The sequence below is a fragment of the Leuresthes tenuis genome, unplaced genomic scaffold (genome assembly GCF_036924035.1).
Source record: "Leuresthes tenuis unplaced genomic scaffold, fLeuTen1.0.hap1 SCAF_23, whole genome shotgun sequence".
Classification (NCBI taxonomy): Eukaryota; Metazoa; Chordata; class Actinopteri; order Atheriniformes; family Atherinopsidae; genus Leuresthes; species Leuresthes tenuis.
This window is the reverse complement of record NW_027325377.1, coordinates 3592826-3611486: the sequence shown is the minus strand read 5'-3', so window position 1 is coordinate 3611486 and position 18661 is coordinate 3592826. Positions and strand designations below refer to the sequence as shown.

The following is an 18661-nucleotide window of genomic DNA, read 5'->3' as shown; positions in this document are numbered from 1 at the left end:
GGTTTATCAGAGGAAGCTGCTGCTCTGATTGGATCTGAGTCTGTGGTGAAACTGAGAGAAAATCCACCCCAAATCACGTCCTCTGAGTGTGTGCAGAAACACACATTATTTCATGACCTGAACACCCGGAAACATGAGCAGTTACTGGGTAAAATGAGCCAACAGTCCGTGGAAAACTCTCCAGATGTAGGGAAGTTAGCTTTGTTTTAAGGCTCAAAAGTCTGATTATCTTTGTGGCACATCTGCTTCAACAGATGAGACTTTACTGCACCCGCTGTGCAGGAAATAAAGCGATTCCCCCAGTCAACCTGTCATTTAAGCAGACATATGTGCGAATCTCATCCACTGGACCTGCCAAGCTGCACAACATCCACAGTGATGCGGTGAAATTAGAAGAAAAAATGCTTAATAGAACAAAAAAAAACCTGAGAACACGATAAATGGTGCATACTTGTCTGCCCCATGTGATTTGAAGCCTTAAATTATGAGCTGCTGCTGCCAGGTCACATCGTTTCATTCGTTTTAATTTGGCGCTTTATGAATAAAATGGAATTGAACTGAATTGAGTGGTTAGTTGATATAAGTTGATCTCAGTTCTTTACGCCTGTTGTTAAAGGCTCCAGAGTCTACAACTCAATGTAGACCAATGAGCTCTTCTTACAGCTTTCATATTCATGGTTGGAGACAAAATGAATGAACCGAATATGTCAGAGTACAATTAAATCTATTATCAGTAAATGAAACAAGTAAAACAAAGTCAGCACATGTCGGCTCGACTCTCAGACCGAGCCAGAGGTCAGAAAGGTGATAAAGGCTGTTGGTACCACTTTGAGTTTTCCTCCCACAAAGAAATAAAAGAGTGGAGAAAAAAAAAGCCATGAAAAGCATCCAGAGAATCCCCAAAGATGAGGAAGAAGGAACACTGGTCAGACTAGATTAAAATTAAGGAAAACAAACCCTGTGGCGCCACCCTAACACCACCATCCCCACACTGAAGCACGGCGGCGGCAGCATCATGCTGTGGGAGGGTGGCAGGGAAATTAGAAGTGAACAAATGATGGAAGGTACAGGAGAAAAAAGACCTTTTTAAAACCCTTAAAGCAACACTGGAGTGTCTTAAGGGGAAACTAATCTAAAATGTTCTCTACAATAAACTATGTCTGCTGCGCAGTACACGGCATCATCGTTTAATTTGAATGTTTTAGTACTGCTAACACTGAAAAAGAAGAGCTTAATCAGAAGAAAATAAGATTAAAACACTGGAAATGTCCATTGTTGAACTGACTCAAAGCAATAAAAGGTCAGAATAAGCAGAAAGGACCACATAAAGAAGAAATCCTGTAATATAAAAGCTCTGATCGGTGGAATATATGCTGAGGATTCTCAGGCTGGTTTTAATGAAGGATTATTGTGAACATCAGACATATGAAAAGCTTGGAAAGTGTAAGTCATCCTCAGTCTAAAAAGATTTGCATCACCTCAGAGATTTATACATCCACCAAAACTAAATTCATCTTCCTCTTCTGGATGGAAACTTGAATAAAAATGCTAAATAAAGTCCACAATGTTACATATCAAGATCTTATTATGATTACAGTCTAAGTTTCTTTCACAGCTGTGAGTAAACTGTTGGAGGGACTTTTAGCTGAAGTCTCACCTTGAGCTCAAAAACACACTGAAAGCTGAGTGTGTGTGTTGGCTTCGTTGTTGACAGTGTGGTTGAGTAACATCGGTGTGTTGACACTGCCAGGACTCAGTCACTCTGACCTGATGAGTTTGAACACAAACCAACATGCAGGAAGACAAATTTACACAAAGACGTGTGCAGATAGTAAAGAGTTCTCAGTACGGCTGTGAAAAAGTAGATTTTAGCACCATGAACTGCAATAAAGTGCATGTGCACAGCTAAAATTAACACAAATACACCAAATATTCAAAGTAAAAGGGGGAAAACACCAAAGGATGGAGGCCTTCAGTACACATCTGCAGCAGAAAGGCTTTCAGGGCCACATTTTATGATATAAAGCATAAAATGCAGCTAGAAAATGGCTGCTTTGCTCTTCTGAATGCTGGTTTCCAGCTGTGGCTGTAATTTATAGGCGAGGGTGGGGTAAGATGAGCTCAAGATGAAGTGAAAATGAGGCACATGTAGAATAAAAGCCTCCAACCAAAGCATATAAATAATCAGACTCAGTTAAAGTGCTCACCTGTACCTGGTTCGTACGCTTCGTTAAAACGCCTTCAGACGACAGGTTGCTCACAAATAAACTGAATCCGTGCATATGGAATGAAAAAAGGAATATTTTTAGGCTTTTATTAAATATTTAATTCCATCTAAAGCTTTTTGTGCTTCATTTAAGTTAAATTTCACACATTTTCATGACTAAAGTGAAGAGACTGACACAAAGAGACCAACGGTTAATGACCACTTCGTTTATTTCAGTAAACAAAAACAAACAACGTCCAAACTTCCTTTCTAAACGGTGTGGGCGCGGCCGGCGAGCGGCGGCCGGCGAGCCCCCGCAGTGCGACAGGGTTTAAAACTGCGGGGGAAAACAACAGCGAAGCACTTCTTAGTCTGAGCTACACAGAGGTGATGAATAAAAGTCAGCCTGCTGCTCGTCTGCTTCCTCCTCTAGCAGGGGTGGTGGTCCGGGACCCGCTTCCTGCAAACAGACGCTCCGTTAGCCACAGAAAACGCACACGCTGACCGTAAGATGACCACGAGCGGCGGAGGACAGACCTGGGCGCAGCTTTGATGATGTTGTCCACCCTCAGGATCATCTCGGCCGCCTCGGAGGCGCTCAGCAGCATCTGGCGCTTCACCTGGAAGGACTCGGTGATGCCGAGCTCCGTCATGTCTCCCAGGGTGCCTTCAGACATGTCTGCAGGAACACGTTACCCGTCAATGTGACTCAAACCCACCCCAAAGCTTTCACAAATCTCTGCGCTCACTCACTCAGTCCACATGTGGTCTTGTTCTCTTGGTGTGCAGCTCTCAGCTGAGCCACCAGGTCGGCGCTGTCGTAGCCGGCGTTGTCTGCAATGATGGTCGGCAGCTGGAAAACACAAGTGAGTGAATAGTCTGACAGCTGTAAGATCTGAGCTTCCCTGAGATGAAGGGAGACCCGAGGCGTTCTGCAGGAGACGGCCGAGCATGGAGCAGACAGAAAAACCACAGACGCACCATCCTCAGAGCCTTGGCGAAGGACTCCATGGCAACCGCCTCCTTTCCTGGCGTCCTGTTGGCCAGATCAGTCACCACCTTGGCCATCAGCATCTCAGAGCAGCCTGATGAGGAGAAGGGGAGATGAATCTGGTCAGAATGTGCAGGTATGAGGGGTGATTGTGTCCCATCCACCAAAGTTCAGGCTCCAGCACCAGAACCACCCGACATTTGAGATCAACACCCTGCCAGAACACCCTGGAATATAGTTCCAGTTAAAGTGAAACAACATAATGTGTGCGCAGCCCAACAGGTTCACCTTTATTCCACCTGAACATCGTTAAACAGTTCAGAACCAACAACCTGCGCTGAAACAGCCTGTGGGCCCCCAGACTGGATAAAACGGGTTAAAAGTCCCACATAACATCAGACCTGGTTTCAACCAGATGGCAGACATGTTTTATTTGAATTAACAGCCCAAGTTAAGGTGTCTTCATATTCAAAATGTTCCAGTAAACTGATGGGGAAGCGAATGAACCAAAAAGCCGTTTCAGTGGCGGCCGTTAGCTCAGGCAGCTAACAGGAAGTGTTCATATGGAAGAAATTTAGAGAAAATGTATAAAAAGTGTTTAAAAAGACGAGATGTTTTGGTTAAAATCTTTACTGGTGAAAGCAGATGGGAGGACAGCGACTTTAAGCTGTTGTTCAGTGAGGGAGGCAGCGGTCGATGAGGCCTTAATGATGGGGAAAAGGTGGATGTAGATGGGGCACAGGGGGGGGGGGGGGGGGGGGGGGGGTCAGACACTTTGATGAGCCTGTTGGTCATGGAGGAGACAGATGTGACAGATGCTGAGCCCACTGAGCTGCTGATTTCTGGACTCTGAGAACAGATGAAACTAACAGATATGAACACCAGTCCTCTGCCACTCAAACCCTGAAACCAGAACCAGGACCTGATTGGTTCTTACTGACGTGAATTTTACTGATTTTCTGTCGTTTTTATGTGGATAAAAAGACAGAAAAACATGAAAAAGATCACAAGTTGGAACAGCTTTGTTCATAGTTGTGTTCATGAAGTCAGAAAAGGATCAAAAAGAAAAGAAAACCACGTGGAAATGTGTTGATGTCATCAGTGATGTCATCAGTGATGTCATCAGTATTTTTCTCCTTTACAGCATCTTTATCTCTGACCATTTTAATCTGCAGCCTTTTAAAAGTCAACCTCAGCACTTGAAGGGTTAACGCTTAATTTACTGAACTCTTTCATCTCTACAAGTGACCTTAAATGTTTTTATTCTCATCTTTTTGTCGTAGTCATTCTGCAGATGATCTACTTTCATCAGTTGTCCAGTAAAGAGAAAGAATCGGTTTTGTATCCAAGTTGATTTACGCGCTGCTGCTATTTTCATTAAGAAGAAAAAAAGAAGGATCTGGAGCCATTAAAACCATTAAAACCGTGTCATTTCTCTCCATAATTAGTCTTCTCTCCCTCTGTGGTGTTTGTGACAACCTTAAAAGCCATGTTGTAATTCCCAGCCCGGCCTGATGGGGGCAGTGTGGCGGTTTCAGGGTTCTGCGTGTGCTCACCTCCTCCGTAGACGGTGCGTGGCTCCTTCACAGTCTGAGCCAACACGCACAGAGCGTCGTGCAGCGAGCGCTCGGCCTCGTCCAGAATCTGCTGAGTCGCCCCGCGCAGGACGATGGTGCACGCCTCACCTGAGGGGGGAGGGGTCAAAGGTTACCACCGTCTACGTTTGGCTGCTTCGCCTCTTCAAAGAAGATCTGAAGAAGCTGAATCTGAAGCATCATTTATCAACCTTCCACAGGTCAGACGGTGATAAATCCCATTAAATCCGTTTCTCACGTACCCATGGCGACGCCGGAGAAGTGGATGAGTGTGTCCTCCCCGATCATCACCTCCTCGATCAGCTTGCAGTGACCGAGCTTCACCAGCTCGGGGTGCTCGAAGGTGGAGGTGATCTCCCCACCTGATCACACAGAGGACTGAGGTTTAGCTCTTTTTATGCAGATTACCTTAAAATTCAAAGAGCCCAGTGATTAAAGCGGCCTCCGGGGGGTTCCACTTAATGAGATGCGTACCAGTGACGAGAGCGAGGCGCTCCACGCCGGAGAAGTCGGCGTGCTCGATGGCCATGACGCCAGCCTGAGCAAACAGCTGCTCGGGGTAGTTGTAGATCAACTGTCTGTGAAGGAGGAGAAGAAGAAGAAGGAGAAGAAGAAGAAGAAGAAGAGAAGTTAAAGACAGGAAACAGGAGACTTTCCAGACGCTGTGATTGGCCGCTTCAACAGATCATGTGATCAGATCCTGCTTCAACAGATCGTGTGATCAGATCCTGCTTCAACAGATCGTGTGATCAGATCCTGCTTCAACAGATCGTGTGATCAGATCCTGCTTCAACAGATCGTGTGATCAGATCCTGCTTCAACAGATCGTGTGATCAGATCCTGCTTCAACAGATCGTGTGATCAGATCCTGCTTCAACAGATCGTGTGATCAGATCCTGCTTCAACAGATCGTGTGATCAGATCCTGCTTCAACAGATCGTGTGATCAGATCCTGCTTCAACAGATCGTGTGATCAGATCATGCTTCAACAGATCATGTGATCAGATCCTGCTTCAACAGATCGTGTGATCAGATCCTACTTCAACAGATCGTGTGATCAGATCCTGCTTCAACAGATCATGTGATCAGATCCTGCTTCAACAGATCGTGTGATCAGATCCTGCTTCAACAGATCATGTGAACAGATCCTGCTTCAACAGATCATGTCATCTTCCTGGATGAGCATCCATCCTCCAGCTGAGGTTTGTACCTGTTGATGAAGCAGTTGATGCCGTGTTTCAGGATCCGGTCGACCTTTTCCTTCATCTTCTCCTTCTCTGCCAGTTCGATCTCTGCAACCTTCGCCGTCGAGTCGACTCGAACTCTGGAGCCGAAAATCTGAGACAAACGATGAAAATTCAGACAAACGTCCCAAAGAAAGAAAGCTTCACATTCAGGCTCTGACGGTAAAATGAACGGCTTCTGGAGATGCTGAGGAAACCTTGATCTTATCCGTGTCCATGCCAGTGTTGGAAATCAGGATCTTGGCGTTCTCCAGCCTTTTTGGTTGGTTTACTCCGATCTTCTTGTCCAACAGGAAACCTGGTTGGAGCAAAAACATAAAACCTTACGGGTCGGCCACAGATCCAGAACCAGAGCCCCCCCCCATGAGGTCACGGGGCCTCACCTTCATCCAGGTAGGAGTCGGTGAGGCTGCCCCCCAGCTTCTTGATGACATGGATGGCCTCCAGGTTCCCGGAGCCCTTCAGCCTCATGACGGCGTCCACAGCCAGCTTGGAGAAGTGGTCTTTGTGGTGAGTCAGCAGTTTGGAGGACAGCGTGGTGCGGGCGATGTTCAGCAGGTCCTCCTGGAAACGAGCTGCGTCGTTGCTATGGAGACGGGGAGGAGAAGAAGAAGACTTTCCATCAGAATTAACTGGAAATGCAGTTGGTAAAAACATATTGGAGCTTAATCTTGGCTGAAAGAATCTGCGCCATTCACAGCTACTTCCTGTAGGCCACGCCCCCGACATGCACGGTGCAGTCCTTTCACGTGCACAGATGGTTTCAGATGAACTACTGAAGCCACACATTTGAGCCCAAAAACTCCATAAAGTTCAGTAAGTTCTGCTGATATATTTCATCTGGCGCTAACAGCAGCTATGCTAACGATGAGCTAGCTAGCATAATTTCATTAAAAGAGGCTGATCACCGGATCATGGAGCCAACTACCTCAGATGTGATGCCGTTTCTTTTGCTTCCTGACGGACAATTTTATACAACATCAGTTGGAAGATATTTTCTGTGCATTCGTGCTTTTTATCATTTTATTCAGCAGAAAAATGCCACGTCACAGCAGCTGATGTTGCACAAAAGCCTGTCTGTGTTGGAACAGTCTAACAGTGCAAAAACTAAATTTAGATTTAAAACTTATTCATATTACACCATTAATGTGAATAATTAGCCGTGGACCAATCACAGATCCCTGTGGGGGTTGAATGTGTCACATGACTTCAGCTGAATATAAAATGCACGAGTCAACATTTAGCACCAATAACACGACGGACTGAAACCTGGAGTGGAATCTCACCTGTGGTCGGCGGCAGCCTCCCTCAGAGCGTCTCTGGCCGCCTGAGTCGCCTTCCTCCAGCCGGAGATGATGGTCTGTGGGTGAATCTTCTTGGCGATCAGAAGCTCCGCCTCCTGCGAAGGAAAAAGTGACGGTTAAAGAACAGCATCATCAGCAACCTGTGAATAACGCAGACAGGGAGGAGCTCTGGCGTTTACCCGCAGCAGCTCTGCAGCGAGCACGGTGACGGAGGTCGTCCCATCTCCCACTTCATCGTCCTGAACCTTCGACATGTCTGCAAACAGAGCGATTCAAGCGTGAAACAACCTGCAGCGCCACAACGATCTGAGCGCTCACCTGGTGTCACCTGCTTAGAAATCTGCTTTAGGAGCTCATTTCATTAGAGAAAAATCACGGTTTCAACGACCAGATATGATGAGAGAAAACAAACGGGACGCTGCGCTCAACTGCTGCAAAACGTAGAAGAAGAAGAAGAAGAAGGAGGAGGAGTTATCTGAAGCACCTCCAGCTTTAGGCAAAATGTGAAGATCTAACGTTGCCTTTATAAGGCAGTTTGAGAGAAAACAAACGGTACACTGCGCTCAACTGCTGCAAAACGCAGAAGAAGAAGGAGGAGGAGTTATCTGAAGCACCTCCAGCTTCAGGCAAAATGTGAAGATCTTACGTTGCCTTTATAAGGCAGTTTGAGAGAAAACAAACAGGACGCTGCGCTCAAATGCTGCAAAACGCAGAAGAAGAAGAAGAAGAAGAAGGAGGAGGAGTTATCTGAAGCACCTCCAGCTTTATGCAAAATGTGAAGATCTTACGTTGCCTTTATAAGGCAGTTTGAGAGAAAACAAACAGGACGCTGCGCTCAAATGCTGCAAAACGCAGAAGAAGAAGAAGAAGAAGAAGAAGAAGGAGGAGTTATCTGAAGCACCTCCAGCTTTATGCAAAATGTGAAGATCTTACGTTGCCTTTATAAGGCAGTTTGAGAGAAAACAAACGGTACACTGCGCTCAACTGCTGCAAAACGCAGAAGAAGAAGGAGGAGGAGTTATCTGAAGCACCTCCAGCTTCAGGCAAAATGTGAAGATCTTACGTTGCCTTTATAAGGCAGTTTGAGAGAAAACAAACAGGACGCTGCGCTCAAATGCTGCAAAACGCAGAAGAAGAAGAAGAAGAAGAAGGAGGAGGAGTTATCTGAAGCACCTCCAGCTTTATGCAAAATGTGAAGATCTTACGTTGCCTTTATAAGGCAGTTTGAGAGAAAACAAACAGGACGCTGCGCTCAAATGCTGCAAAACGCAGAAGAAGAAGAAGAAGAAGAAGAAGAAGGAGGAGTTATCTGAAGCACCTCCAGCTTTATGCAAAATGTGAAGATCTAACGTTGCCTTTATAAGGCAGTTTGAGAGAAACTGCTTCAGTAAAACCACCAATCTGAGCTCTGTCAGCGTTTTGTCGCCGCGGGTTACCGAAGCCCTGACCATCATTTACATGATGGAAGGAAATGCTCCACAAAAACAGGCCGATATAAGCAGAAAGTGAGCGTAGAAAGTTAACGTCTCCACTCACCAACCAGAACTTTGGCCGCTGGGTTGTCGACGCCGATGGCTTTTAGGATGGTCGCTCCGTCGTTGGTCACCGTCACTATGCTGCCTTTCCCTCCACTCAGCAAGATCTTATCCTGCAGAGAGGCGAGAGGAGACGGAGGGTCTTTATTTCTGAACCCGAGCAACACAAGAACCAACTAAACGCTGCAGAAAAAAGGCCCGATGTGGCGACTTTAAGGCTTCTACACCTCCCATTTCTCTTCCTGCTCCATTGCATAACAGACCTGAGGCAGCAGAATCTGAGCTTACCATCCCCTTTGGTCCCAGAGTGCTCTTCACCAGATCTCCGATGGCGATGGCGCCAATGAAAGACGACTGCAGAGGAGAAAATACAAACACCATCAGAAGTCTGCCCATCAATCCAAATAAAAATAAAACCTGAGAGGTTTGAGGAAAACAAACCCACCAGTCGAGCTGTTTCTGCTTTTTCTTCATCGGCTCCATGTTTGAAGATGCTGACCGGGGCCATCGATAAGGACGCCTGCAGAACAAAACCATCAGTTACCGACAGAATCACGACTCAACAAGGAACCTGTTTAAGTTTAGGGATCCAATACCAGCATTTATCCACAGAGTTTCAACAATAATCAGACGCAACATTGTTTCAACAACATAAGAATCAACTTGTGAACAATTCATTTATTTACTGCTCATAAAAACGAGAAAAACTCTTATTTTGTTGCACAAAACGACAAAAACTGGAACATAAGCAGCAGAAGTGAACACAGGATTTTAGAAACAGTCTTTAGTTTGGAGTCGAACCTCATTTTTTACTCATTTACGGCAGAAAATAGAAATAAATCTCCTTTCCAGAGTCACACAAGCAAGGATGCGTCTGAACGAGAGTCCAAAACCCACAAATGTTCAGAATAAATCAGAAAATATTCAGTCACAAACACAACAGGACAGGATGAGAAGTGACACAAACACCAAGAAGAAGGAACTCGAGCAGCACGAAAAACACAAAGGGCTGAAGCAGGAAGGTGAAAAGATGTGGGAAGTGAAGGCAGCATCCAGGCCTCTGGTAGAGGACCCAAGCCTAAAAGGAGGGGCCCCGCCCCCTTTTTTTGGTCTTTATTCTTTAAATATACTTCCATTTATATCAGTCACAAAATAGCATCATTGCCTCTTACTTCGTTGTTGTCTTTTTGTAGAATGAAAGCCATCTAATGATGCTAAAATGTGATATTTCCCTTCTTCCAACATTTTATTAGATAATGAGGAAAGTGTGAGGAAGCAGCTGAATGACAGTGAGGTTAAGGACCGTAAACTGAATGAACTAAATAAAAAAGCACCTGACTGGGCCGCTTTGACAAATGGACCACCACAGAAGACAGTTATAAAAGATATCTTGAAAAACACTTTGTTGGGACACAAAGCTGCCAAATAAATCTGCTGTCAGTCATCTAATCAAACAATAATTTGCTGCATCTCTAACTTCTCACTTAAATTAAGCTTAAAGCACCTGATAAAAGAATAAATAAATCGTCACGGGGCTTTGACTAGATAAATCTGATTTTTCCGAGTATCACTGAATGCATCAGCAGTTATGCCCCGCCCATTTCATCCTGGAACCCACTAGAAGCTTTCATGAAATAGGAATAAACATAAAAAACGGAAAAAATAAAAACCTATGAGGCGGGTGATTACATTGTTAAGATGAAGAATGTTTGTGCTGCTTCTTTAATAATACATAATTAATATATTTTAACAGATAATTCACAAATATCTATTACTGCGGATTTGTTCCTGTCAGTCACAAAGACCAGATGACATGCTAACCTAACATACTAACAGGCTAACTAAGATAAACACCAACAATCAGACTGTGAAACAACCAAATAAGACGTAAAACAAAGCTATCTGAACAACACCCGACAACTTTATATCAGTTTATTTAAACTAACATCTTCAATAAAGCTGCTAGCTTAGCCACTAGCGCAGCTACAACGCCCATGTGCTTGCTTGCCGGTTAGCATCAATCGCTAACAAAAAGCTAAAAAACACGCCAAAACGTCACAAATGGCTTGGAAACCGCACCTAAACGTGTTTAACTGTCTGTTGCAGCGACGCTCTGTATTTCGTCCGACTCTAACTGTTTCATAAAAGGATAAATTAAGGCAGAAGCTCACCATGATGTCTGTAATTCAAGGCTGAAGCCGTGCACGCAGACAGAAGAAGGGCTGGAAGCAGTAGTGACGCACAGACGTAAAAGCGTAATGCTGTGTTCAAGGCGTATCGTGGAAAGCAGCTTCCTGCCTTCATCTGCTTTTTAACAGAGTCTGGATATTGTTTTGAGAACCATATACGGTATAAACCAGAAGGGGAGGAATAATAAGAGTTACATATATAAGTTATATATGGTTTCAGTCATTTTAATAGTAGAATAATCAAATTATTCTAATATTTACATTTGAACAGATAATTACAATTACTAATAAAGCTATTAAATGAATACAGGTTGAATACGTTTTGGTTGAGAAACTTGTTAAGATTACGACTTTATCCTTCAATTTAATATCACTTGATTTAATTCAAACCACATAAATAAATGTTAAATAAACAAGAATTAGAGGCTCTTCCAACAGAATGTCATCAAACTGCATCAGCGGTCCACAAAGTCTAAAGGATTTAATAGTTCAATCTTCATCAGCTGCTTCCCTGTGAGTTTTCTTCATTTCATGAAACCGATTTTAATGTGAAGAGTGATTGAGAAGGGAAGCCTCAGACCATTTAAAGCCACAAAGTTCATACTGGGACCAGTTGTCCTGTTAAAGTAACGTCCATCTGTTTCCAAAGAATCGGCAGCTTGAACAGCTGCTTCCGTCTAATCTAAAAAATCTAAAACTTCGACGATCAAATACACAGTAAAATATCATCAAAAAACAAAAGTATAATCCAGTATGGTCAGAAGATGTTATAGATATAGCTGTTCATGCTTTTCTTTGTCCAATTATTCAGAACCTTTTCAAATCAATTCATATTTTATTGTTTGTTTCAACAACGAAAAATAAATCTTTAAATTATTAAATTATTTACTTTTCTTTTAATACAGTTATTCTTTCAAAGGTTAACAGATATGTTATATTGTTAAATTGATTGATTAAAAAACCTTTTTCCATGTTATTGATTAACATTGTTTTTTTTTTAGTTTAAATGCAATTCCTAAAATAATTTATCATTAATTAATGTATCTTTGTGTGCAGGCAGTTGCAAAGTGTTTTTAATTTGTAAAAAGGTTCTGTATCTACATAAAGACTGATTCTTTAATTATTTTATTTAAAAAATGGCCTAAAATCCTCCTGAATCAATATTCCTTAAACGTTTGTTTGCAGAAAATTCACATTTTTTTCACAGAAAGTCATCAGTTAGGGCACCACATTTATTTTCCAAGTTAAAAAAAGAAGATCCTTGTACAGTTAACCATCATCTCCTCTTCCTCTGGCCCCGCCTCCTGCCTTTGTGCCCGGCGTCCTGGACGGGCAGACAGTAGATGTGCATCGGAAACGCCCGGAAGTAGCTGCTGACCCAGGGTCTGTTGGAGATAACAAGAGAGACCAAAGTTAGGTGAAGCTTACCTGGACTGAACATGTGTCCTTTTCTTATATATTTATGTTCAAACATATATGTTGTGCAACCGCATCTTTTAAAATGCGAACAAACACATTTCTTCTGTGACGTTTGAGGAATTCAAGTCGCTTTTAAGTGGATCGACTGAGGGATGAATTCTCAACACAACTGTCTGCCTGGACACTGAGATTAATATCCTGAATTATGCAGAGCTCTGGTGTGTTTGTGTTTTCGTGTACTTGGCGACACGCTGGCTCAGACTCAGGTAACACAGGTTTTGCCACAGTAGTTTGTTTCCATGGCGACGGAGAAATTCAGCCTCTTGCTGTCGCTCCTCATCCAGACGCAGAGTCTCTCGAAGCTCCGCCTCGATATGAACCAGCTGAAAATTAAACACAAGTCTCCCCGTTAAAATACTCAAAGTTTAACAGTTTTCTAGTCTTTTTCTAGCTCGATCAACACAAAGAACAGCTTTTCTTATTTTTTACTCCACATTAAATAACAGTGACCTTAAAAAACGGCATGTCTTCCCCACCATATGAACCCTTAAATTCAGTTATTTCTGCAGATGACTCGATGTACCAGCTGGAAAATGCAGTTTTTCCCCAACACTTTGCAGACCCACGTGCAGACGGGCCAGTGGCAAACTACCACGGCTTTATTAAACTCTCTTTACCTGCTGAAGAACGGGAAATTCAGAACTAACAAAAACCTCTAAACAATCTAAAAAAAAACAGGGACAGGAACACAAAGTACTGGCAAATGAGTGAGGAAACCGGAGAGTGATAAATACTGAGAGGGTTGATGAGCTGAGTGACGGCAGGTGAGTGATTAACAGGAAGCAGGTGTGACCGAGGCGCCTAAAAACATCTGTGGGTGAAGGCCAGCATAAGGAACTTTATTAACTTTATAACCTCACTGAGTTCTCCAAGTTAGGAGATGGTGAAACATACTGCGACCAGAGCCATAAAATCCCAAAAGCAGTAGAGAAAGTCTCTCATTCCAGTAGAGCCGAAGACTTAGACTCAACTTTGTTGATTCTTTTGGGATAAATCTGAGCAGATGTGGCTTTTAGGGATCTATTTTCCAAGCTTATGTTTTCAAAGACGCATTAAAAAACACGTATAAGCAAAAATAACTTAACGTAACGTAAACTTTTTTGTAAATGCGATTCCTTAAATTCAATATTAGCTGAAAGAAAGCAGATAATTCTACAATTTTACATCCAAAACGAAGGTTTAACTCAATTACAGATAGATCAACTCAGGGATATTAATCCGTCCTCCAGGGCGCAGTTTCACTCTGTAAACCTCATGGTTTTCATTGACATTACCTCCTCCAACAGGCTTCTGTTGTCATCCTGCTGGTGGCACAGAGCTGGGGAGGCCGGATCAGACAGACGCCGCCCTTCCTGGACATCACCTGCTTCACCTGTCTGCTGCTGCTGGACGACTGGAGGCAGGAAACTGGTGCTGACAGACAGAGAGAGCGATGCGTTCATATTTCAGCTCATCATGTAGAAGTTGAGCAGCACACATGCAGCCCATCTTTGTGAGGACTATATAACACCTTTGTCTTTTCAACAGAACCACAGGCCTGTTGATGTCCTCGGAGGTGACCTAAGCAGAGGAATCAAAGCTGACTGTAATCTGCTTCTTTCTGTCAACATCATAATATTCAGGCATTTTCTTGTGAATTAAATTCAAATATAATCCCAAACAATAACATTGGAGTCATTCTAAAATGCAAGAGTATTTCAAATAGCTTACTGGAGGACTTTTGTGCTAAAATAAAAGCACCTGGCAGCTATAATAAAAGTGGATTATTTAAAGTTTCCACCAGCTGAACATGCAGAAACACGTGGCAGGACAAAAATGCAATGGAAAAACATGTAGAGTTGTTTTATTATGACAGTTTTGAACAATCCTTTTGAGGGATTATGAGTCTGATGAGTGTCAAAGAGACCAAGACGAGGCAAACATCAGGATTACTTGTTAGTGTTAGAAGAAGCAGTGGAAAAGCTGTGTTAGCAAAGGAGCTAACGGTTGTTAACAGCTGCTTTTCACAGTACTTTAAATATATCACACCTTTGTCTTCTAAACCGGAGTCTGACATGGACTCTAAAACTAAGTCTGAACTCTCAGGCACTCATTTAAAGGTTTGTCCCAACATGTCCTCACATCTCAGGTCCAAAGAGCCACTGCGTCCCCATTAAGACACATAAACAAGAACAGTCACATGTCTCCATGTAAACCGTTAAGATTAGTTTTCAGACACGTCTGACAAGGGTAACGTATCCGTGTGCCAAGATCGTGCTTCACTGGACAGGATCACACACACCCACACTTCACTCTTATCAAATTCATCTGACCTGATGGAGTTTCCGTCTCCTCAGCAGATAGCAGCAACATTAACATGGACATGTTCTTAATTAAACCTGGTGTTTCTATGTGGTGCAAAGGGTGCGTAAACCATCACACAACCCAGACATCCACGCAGAGCCACAGATCCTCAGCCCTACAGATCACCCGTTACCTGTGCTCTCTGCTGTCCGACTCCTCCTGAATCTGAGAGAGATGTCGAACACCCATCCTGCCCTAAAACACACACGAACGAACAAAAGCACACCCACAGGGGATAGGGTGTCAGTTAATTACATGTTTACAGGGGGCAGACGGATCCTGAAAGAGGAGTGAGACAGTTTCCCCCGACGACAGTTACCGTGGTGACAGGAGACATCTGTCCATCAGCCTCTGGGCTGACAGGCGACACCGAGGCTCGGCCCCACACACACACACACACACACACACACACACACACACACACACACACACACACACACACACACACACACACACACACACACACACTGGCAGCTCAGTAGAGATTAGTTACCGGTGTCAGCTTAGGAACGCTACACCCGGTTTTTGTCTTGTTTTGTTCTGTGTGAATTTACCTCGCTGGTCCAATCAAATGAGCCTACAGGGGTCTCTGCAGCACTTTATGCCACCGGAGGCCTCAGCTGCATATTTAACCAGAACAAAACTCAACTAGATGTTCTTTGATACGTTAAACTAATCAGTTTTTTAGTTTTTCCACAATATCAAGAGGTGTGGCAGCAGCACAAAGTTGGACTTAAAAATGTTCTATGCTTGAATAAATCAATACATTTTTCTACATTTTTAGATCAGAAGCAACAAAATAAAAAAAGTCTCAACATTTTTCTGTTTTATTTCAAGTCAAATGTTTTTTTCGTCATGATCAATAATCTTATATAGATCAGATTTTTCATTATAATACTCAAATAAAGGATTAAAAGTCTGAGAGCTGAAATGGCAGCTTCACTCTCTCTTTTGCTGACCTGGTAAAAAATGGGATTTTAGTCGTGCTAACTCCAGTGAGTTGACAAACCTTTTGATGTTTCCCATGACATCAAACTAAATTCTTCCTGTGACAGAACCACACTGGTCAGGCCTGTTAATATGCTTGTGGCTGAGCAAGCAGAAGAAATGTTGGAGAGTTTTTAGAGTGTTTCAGATAGCTTACAAGTGGAGTTAAAACAAAAAAAGGCAGCTGGCATTCATAATAAAAGTGGATTATTAGAAATGAAAATGAAAATGATCCAAATGAAAATCTTTAGCAGGTTCGCTAATCCAACAAGTAAACATGCAGAAACACATAGCTGTAAAAAAAACATCTGTATATGCAATGAAAAATCTTACTTCTATTGATTATTATAAGTCTGATAAGTGTCAAATAAACCAGGAAGGACTAACATCATGAAAAATAATCAGAAATTATATGTAGCGTGAGAAGAAGTGTTGCTAAGTTAGCAACATTAGCTAACAGTGGTCAATAGCTGCTTTCACAGTCCAGTGTAAAGTGTGTCATCACATGTCAGAGCTGAACAAAACTACAGGTGAAGGTTTACATCTGGAGTATTAAACAGGACACAAAACAGAACCTAATGACTGAGGATTAGCAGGTGGGTAGTTAGTAATATTACACATTGAGCACGGTTACCCAGCTGAGTTGAACTACAGTTAGAGCTCCATGTGACCAGTTAACTGGACCGCTGTCCTTCTCAAAGTATACATGTAGGGAGGAAAATCAAGCTATTGACTGAAGTATGTGCAGAAAATGTCTTTGAACGTCCTCTCTGAGTGTTAATCCACTCTTGTGAAGCTAAATTTTGCACAATTTCAGTCAGAATAACATCTTTACATGCATTTTACAAGTCTGGATTTGGTCAGACTGACACAAAAATGCATTTTTTCTCGTGTCATGCAAACATACTGAGTTTGTATAAGAAAAAACAAAGAAAATCAAGAGATAATCAAGAGATAATTCAGCTGTGATGAAATGCACAGTTGTAGATCCACTGATCTCCTGGTTACCTGAAGCCAATGCAGACGTACAATAGAAACGTCTGCAGAACGGAACAAAGTGGACCTCTAAATGCTATCAGTCTGACCCAGTTTTGGCCTGAATTCCAAAGCAATGCTCAGAATGTCTTCCTTTTCTCACGGATTCCTACATTTATGTTTCATAAAACAAATTGCATTGTTTAGAAGCCTTTAAACACACATTTCCACTAAGTACATCTTGAATAACACAACTTATAAATTGCATTATAAATTAGACTATATCTGAGGTCAATAAAGCCCTTTTCATTTATTTATTTGTTTGTTTTAACAAAATATGGTAATTTTGTGCTTTAAACTTTCCACCACATGAATAATGAAGCTCTTTACATCCTTTCTTACATTATTAACCCTTTAATTTAATTCTTTAGTGGTTGTACAGTGTCTTATTAGTAAAATTATTAGAGCCCCCGGTCTATATGTAATACTAAAAGTGGGTTACGTCATTACTTTGCCAATTTTTGATACTTTTATCATTAAGTGACCCTTTGTTGCTCTAATGAAATAGATATCATCACCAATTAGATGCTATTGAACGGCAAAAATGTCCTTTACTTTCTTGGAGAGATTTTTAAACTCTTGTAAAATTAAAAACGTTAATGCTTCTTTACTTTCTCTGTAAAACTCTCAACTCTGACATCAACCAATCGGACCTCTTTAGACAGAAATGTCCATTCAGGATGTTCGGTTATAATAAATTATAAACTTTATTTGGCATTTTCCTAAACGTTACAAAATGCTTCATAGCTACAGATAAAATAGAATCAAGTAAAAACAGCTTAAAACAAATCAATGCAACAATGAACAAAGTAATAAAACTTTAGGGCAGTTTCTTTCAATCGTTCACTAAAAACTAAATCAGAAAAGTCAAGTTTTAAGTGTCAAGAGATTTAAAAGAAGACATCTGACCTCATCAGGTAGTTTGCTCCAGAATTAAGAAGCTTTGACCACGAATGTTTGTCACTTCTGGACTTAAACCAGGTTTCTGGAACAAGTAAAAGTCCTCAGACAGAGGATCTGTCTACGTTCAGACTTATATTCAATTCAATTCAATTCAATTAAATTTTATTTATAAAGCGCCAGATTACAACAATTGTCATCTCAAGGCACTTATATAATATAGTCCAATTCAAGCCAATTGGAATTCAATTCATTGTAATTATAATCCAATTAATTCATATGGAGCCAATTAAAAAAATAATATCCTAGCTAAGGAAACCAACAGATTGCACCGAAACTTGACTAAACATGCAGATAAATAAGGTGAAAGGCCACGAAGGGCTTCAAGAGTAAATTTAAGGATGGAGCTGAATAATACGTTTCAGTTTCTGAGAAGAAAAGAGGCGTGAAGAGATCCAAACGTGTAGAATCGTCTCAGGTTAAAGAGTAAATTACAATCCACCCTTAAGACTCTTTAAAACTATCTTATGTAATGAATAAAAAGCCAAGAATATGTCTGAAAAAGCACCTCTTCTGAGTCTAACTGAGCAGATACTTACGGCCTGCTGGGCGTCCATCTCTGTCCTCATGACCTGCAACTTTACCTTCCTCTCTGCAGCCGAGACGTTTCACTCACACAGCTAATTAGTTCGGCGTTTCTGTTGCACCTCCTCCACCTGAATTAGTCATCATTGTGGGTCAGTATTGTCCTGAGTGACTCACATCTTCAGGAGAAGAGAAACTACTAAAATTGTGCTCGTATAGATTCGAGCACAAATGTCCTGGAACAAGAGTGTAAAAAAAAAAAAAAAAG

General features: G+C 42.2%; 1 protein-coding gene across 1 annotated transcript; it reads right to left on the bottom strand.

Moving 5' to 3' along the window:
* Positions 1–2413: 2413 nt before the first annotated feature.
* On the bottom strand, positions 2414–11141 carry cct2 (chaperonin containing TCP1, subunit 2 (beta)). The gene is made up of 16 exons (XM_072377270.1): positions 11047–11141; positions 9321–9395; positions 9164–9229; positions 8877–8988; positions 7520–7596; positions 7323–7435; positions 6420–6622; positions 6234–6334; positions 6003–6130; positions 5267–5370; positions 5035–5154; positions 4754–4882; positions 3188–3291; positions 2960–3059; positions 2744–2885; positions 2414–2666 (listed from the first exon to the last, which is right to left on the bottom strand). Exons 1-16 carry the CDS (start codon positions 11047–11049, stop codon positions 2636–2638), a joined length of 1608 nt encoding a protein of 535 aa, XP_072233371.1. The 5' UTR covers positions 11050–11141; the 3' UTR covers positions 2414–2635.
* Between the last annotated feature and the right edge of the window lie 7520 nt (positions 11142–18661).

Bases quoted from the DNA above. Each gene is read 5' to 3' on its own strand.
- cct2 (XM_072377270.1), bottom strand. The intron at 5,155-5,266 runs GTACGCATCTCA...CTGTGTGATCAG, and splicing joins GCGCCTCGCTCTCGTCACTG to GTGGGGAGATCACCTCCACC. The intron at 3,060-3,187 runs GTGCGTCTGTGG...TGTGTTTTCCAG, and splicing joins TCGCCAAGGCTCTGAGGATG to CTGCCGACCATCATTGCAGA.